At 49.3% G+C, this 5,528-nt stretch overlaps 1 protein-coding gene across 1 annotated transcript; it reads left to right on the top strand.

Annotated features, from left to right (window-relative positions):
• Positions 1-213: 213 nt before the first annotated feature.
• Positions 214-4,171, top strand: RHOH (ras homolog family member H). Its single transcript, XM_036019991.1, has 2 exons — positions 214-444; positions 738-4,171. Exon 2 carries the CDS (start codon positions 935-937, stop codon positions 1,508-1,510), a length of 576 nt encoding a protein of 191 aa, XP_035875884.1. The 5' UTR covers positions 214-444; positions 738-934; the 3' UTR covers positions 1,511-4,171.
• Positions 4,172-5,528: the final 1,357 nt, after the last annotated feature.

Below are 5,528 nucleotides of genomic sequence, written 5' to 3' on the forward strand. Positions count from 1 at the left end.
TAATTTAATCCTCACAACATCTCTGAGAAGTGGCTCCTAAACTTATCATAATCTTGCAGATATGCAAGATGAGGCTTGGAGATCGAGTAAGTAATGGCGTCTGGTCTCTGACGCAGAAATGCCAAGGACAGCGCCCTCTCAGATATAACGGTAGCCACGTTTGGGGAAAAACCTCAAGGGAAAAAACAGCAAATTTTTAGAGTTCTAGTAGTTTCTTTCCTCTGACCTCAAATTCCCACAGAAAGCAAGGTCTGGCTGATTAATCGAGAAACGAACGGAAGTGCGGGTAACGTCGGTGGCTCACTACATGTCTCTCCCTCGCAGTTCCCGAAGTGGCTGGGACGCGCTAGACCCTGAAGACAGAGCGCGCTGTCAGCTGCCTTCCCTGCTTCTCGGGGCGGAAGCCAGAGAGAGCTGTTTGGAAACGTCTCATTCACACACCAGGTTGCTATTGAGGTCTTTTTCATGTTGTGATCAGAGCAGTTGCTTGTGTTTTTATCACTAGGCTGATTTTCAAGATAACATCAGCTTCTGCTTCTTGACTGGGTGGAGTTGTGGGTGCACGAGCTGGGGGGTAGCAGGTCCAAGCTTTCTCCCCTGCTCTGCTGGGGAACAGCGGGCAGGACGGCCGCTCCGCGGGGGGCCCACGTTCAGTCTGCTCGCCGGTGGGGCAGTGCCCAGGCATCAGAAAAAGAAATAAGAAAGGCTCAATTTTCTCTCTTCTTTTTCTGTTCCAGTTGAAGACCAGGCTTTGGAGCGTTTCAAAGTAGATCTCGGTCTCTCTCGGATGGATGGAGAGAGGTAACATCCTGCAACTTGCTGCCAGAGGTCCCGCGAACACAAACCCCTCCGGTTTTCATTCCCTGTGTTGAATGGTGTTTGCTTTAGCTACTCAGGGATTCTGAACTTGTGACTAGGAATCCAGGCTGGGAAGATGCTAAGTTCCATCAAGTGTGTGTTGGTGGGAGACACTGCCGTGGGGAAAACCTCCCTGTTGGTGCGCTTCACCTCAGAGACCTTCCCGGAGGCCTACAAGCCCACGGTGTATGAGAACACGGGCGTGGACGTCTTCATGGACGGCATCCAGATCAGCCTGGGTCTCTGGGACACAGCTGGCAATGACGCCTTCAGGAGCATCCGTCCCCTGTCCTACCAGCAGGCCGACGTGGTGCTGATGTGCTACTCTGTGGCCAACCACAGCTCTTTCCTGAACCTGAGGAACAAGTGGATTGGTGAAGTCAGGAGCTACCTGCCCTGTACCCCCGTGCTGGTGGTGGCCACCCAGACTGACCAGCGGGAGGTGGGGCCCCACAGGGCCTCCTGCATCAGTGCCATGGATGGGAAGAGACTGGCCCAGGAGGTGAGAGCAAAGGGCTACTTGGAGTGCTCAGCCCTCAGCAATCGGGGGGTGCAGCAGGTATTTGAGTGTGCCGTCCGAACCGCCGTGAACCAAGCCAGAAGACGCAACAGAAGGAAGCTCTTCTCCATTAATGAGTGCAAGATCCTCTAACCTTCCAGGGACTTCAACCAACACGCATTTACTCACCTCAAAGACTAATGGGCAGGGACAGCAGGCAGAGCAGCGAGGGCTGAGGCTCTCTGGGGCACATGCTGGGCAGCATTTCCTTTCAGATGCAGTGGTTGCTAGGACTTGGCCGCGGGATGTTGTGTGGCGTGTGCTCTGCAAATGAACTCCTCATCCAGCCCCGCCAGAGGACCCCTTGGGCAGCTGGAATGAACATTCTATCTCCAATTTAAAAAACTAAAATGGTCTCTATAATTTTGGACAATGAAGTGAGTTTTCCGAAGAATTCCGTATTTAAAGACACAGTTTATTTAAATGGTAACGAAATGTAGAGCTCTTACATATAATTAATGTTCACGCCCGGGAAGTCTTCTCCTGTATACTCACCAACACACACCGCTGTGTGTGTGAAGCAGTCTTGCAGGATTCTGCCATGTGTTTGTAGTGTTATTTTCACCTGAACTACTAATTTTGTCGAAGCCACTTGACTGCTAGATGTTACTAGGTAATCAAATTTTAAAAAGACCATCAACTGATGCTTGCTATTAATTTTTCACCCAGCTGTCACTCAGTTTGTATATAAAACATGTTCGATAACATGATACTTTAATACTGCCTAATGATGAAAAGCAGTTATCACTCTATTTTCTGTAATTATTAAAAAACGTTTCTTATTTACAATACTACCTTCCACCCAAAGAACTCCAATTATGCACTAAGTATTCCTCTTTCATGCACCAACACAGACCGAAGGAAAACCGTTCGGGCAGAGAATCAGACTGCGTCAAGTAGTAGCAGCAGAGTTGGGAAGAGAATTTAAAACTCGCTCTTTCCTTTGGGGAGCCGCTGCGCTTTGCCTGGGATCCCTGGCACTGGCGCCTCTGGGGCTGCAGGCCTTGCGAATGAGGGCCAGCTCAGCATTCTGCACGACGGTAATCAGGAGAATTTGTTGTCTGAGCTCTTAACTAAGCTGGCAGGGCAACGTAAGTTATTAGTTTTAGGATCTTATCAGAATAATTAGTAAGGTGTCTATGTACATATGTGTGTGTGAGGGAAATAAGGTAGAATTTATAGCTTTTACTGTTTCATGAATACGAAACACCTGTGTAGAAAAGCAATCACGAGTTCCAAGCACAGGGAACAGGAAGACTGTATAATGATTTTTTTGTATAATCAAATGTTATCAGGGGAAAATGCTGAATTAATAGGGACCCTTCAAACCCCATTCTATCTGATGGCTTAAAAGCAGTGGCATTGATCATTTGTTAAAGTTGAGAACAGAGTTCTATGTAACGTGAGGAGGACATTGAGAGGGCCGGCACCTGGGTACATCATCTGCTCACCTAGCCAGAGGAAGCTGAGAACGACTCCGAACCACATTTATTAAAGTTCATCACTGTTATTGTAGGGTGTGGCCACCACACACAAATGGTAGGGCAGCTGGCATAAGTGACTAGGACTGGACTTACATTGGCATAACCAAACCCATTTCTCAGTTTCCTCGCGTGGTCCAGTCGTCATAGCTGTAACAATGCCAACATCCAATCTGGGCTCCTCTCCACATGTTCCCCTCAGGAACACCCAGTAAAAGGCCCGGGACCTGGGTCTCAGTCCTTGGGCGCCAAAGTTCCCTCAGTTCCCTGGGGCTGACAGTTCCACCCTCCCCCAGCTACCTCTAGTCCTCCAGCCCTGTGGCTTGTCCTCGCCTCTGTGTCCCTTGACTGGAGAGCCCCTACGTCCGGCTCTCCGTATTGTGCTTGAAAGCCGAGCAGGCACAGGGTGTGGCGGGCAGAGGGAGCTCACCTTCTGTAATATCCCTGTTGATCCCTCCCCCATCAACACATGAGCAGTCTTAAGGCACACAGATTTTCCTTCAGGGCCCGTCTTTCGGGTGTGGTCTATTTAGCTTGTTAGCAGGAATGAATGTCTACTTATTAACATTGCCTGTCCCCAAGCTTTTCTTTCTTCCTTGTTGAAGGGAGAAGAGGGCAGGGGGTGTCTCTGGAAACGGGAGAGCCCAGGTACCTGATTCAAAGTCAGGGAAAAGGAGGTGATTCCATTCCCGGGCAAGGCAGAGAAGGCCAGAGGGGCAACAGCCACGTGGGTGCACACACCAATGAGCCTTCCACCTGCGGGCAGGAGCCAAGCTTTAAGGGTCCCTCTGGGAACCCTCACACCTGAGAACAGGGAAGGCATGTGAAAACCCTGCCCAGGGATGGGACCTGGCAGAAATTGAGGCCAATAGTGGCTGTGTCCTCTACAGGGCTAGGAGTTCTTGGAGGCAGAGACACCTACTGTGTACCTCGCAGGGCCCAGTACAGGGAAGAAACGGTAACTAAACGAACATGTTGAATTGGAGAGAGTAAAGGAGTGGGCTGCCGGGCCATGCAGTGGGTATGGGAAGGAAGCAGACCCCCGCCAGCCTTGCAGGGGCAAGAAGTGAAAGTAGGTCATTTCTGTTGGAAATCGTGTAATGTCTGTTCTACATAAGCCTCTGTTTGCACCTGCCTCTATTTATTTTTGCTGCCTTGACTCAGACACACGCTTCTTATTCTCTAAAACTTGCAGGACTTTCTGTACACTGTACTATGTTGATTCTTAACTATTCCAAACAGCTGTATTAAATATGCTCTTGTTTACATTAAAGAGTTGGTTTGAATGGTTGAGTTATTCATCCTCTTCTCTTTTTACTTTATACGGACTACTTAACTAGGGCAGTAGTATCAGGAGAGATGACATTAGGTTGAGTGACAGAATTGAAAGCACCGTTCGCTGAGCGCTCTGAGTGTGCCAGGTACATGCTCAGCACCCGAGCGTACATGTCTCCACGTGGTATATAGAGGGCTGCACTATAACGAGTGCCATCATACACCGGGAAACTGAGTCTCGGCACACTGATGTGATAAGCCCAGGCCATATAGCAGGCGAGCAGAGGCACCAGGACCCTCGAGCAGGTCTGTCTGACTCCACAGCTCTGCTCAAAACCACGGTGCCCCACTTCCTCCCAGAGCAGCCCGGCGGCACGGCTCTGCCACACCCGACCTCCTGTAGCCGGCACCGAGTCCTCACTTTCCTTCTGGCCGTGAGAGCCGGACCCTGCTAAGTCACAGGGCGCCATCATTGGCAAAGTCCCACCCACTCCCACCCTTGGCTTGTGATTTGATGCTTTCAAAAGTTTGGAAAAATACTCTCTTTTTCTTATCTCACTTTTCTATCCCTCCGATTTCAGAAGTTTCCTTTGCATGAGGAGGTGATAGAGGAGAGGAGAGCTGCGTTCTTTCATTTTAAGAGTCTGGCAGCATGAAAGGGCACTTTACCCAGCAGGAGATGTGATAGAAGGATCCCAATTAGGCACCTTTGCAGGGTCATGTGGTACTGCAGAGGGGACGGAGGTTCTGTGAGTGTTCGTCTTCAGTGCCTGGAAGGCAATCCGTCCTGTGGGTTGCGTCAGATCAAAACTGCTCCAGGGTGGAGACCTGTTTTTCCTTAAGCTGTCACTCTCCTCATAAAGCAAAGAAATATCACCACCGGCTAAGATCTCAAGCAGTTTTTCACCAGGAAGGGTAATATTAGCCATAGTAATGACCTGTGATGTAAGTCCATAAAGAGTACTTGATTAAACCGGAAGGCCACATTAACTTTTTCGGTCGACTCTAAAATATATCCTGACGTGGGATTTAATGCTCACTGGTCATTAGAGAGCAGGAACGAGGGAGAAAGAGGCTGGACTGTTGTGACATATTTTAGAGCGAGAAAGTCTGGGTCATGTGTCTTCCAGCCTTCTCAGCTTCCCTCTCTCACAACAGAGACCATGCCTGGGTTGTTCGGAGCACTAATTCAATAATGATTGTGAAAGTGCTTTATATCTATGAGCTGCTGTTCACATGGCAGTGTTGTTATGTTTTTGGTGGATTCCTATGCAGATACACAGGCTGAATATACTAGATCAGATGAAACTATTCTAGAACCAGGGGCCGCGTGATGGGATGCAGATGCAAGCTCC

This window comes from Phyllostomus discolor, chromosome 1 (genome assembly GCF_004126475.2).
Source record: "Phyllostomus discolor isolate MPI-MPIP mPhyDis1 chromosome 1, mPhyDis1.pri.v3, whole genome shotgun sequence".
NCBI classification, from domain to species: Eukaryota; Metazoa; Chordata; class Mammalia; order Chiroptera; family Phyllostomidae; genus Phyllostomus; species Phyllostomus discolor.

Bases quoted from the DNA above. Each gene is read 5' to 3' on its own strand.
- RHOH (XM_036019991.1), top strand. From the start codon at position 935: ATGCTAAGTTCCATCAAGTGTGTGTTGGTGGGAGACACTGCCGTGGGG.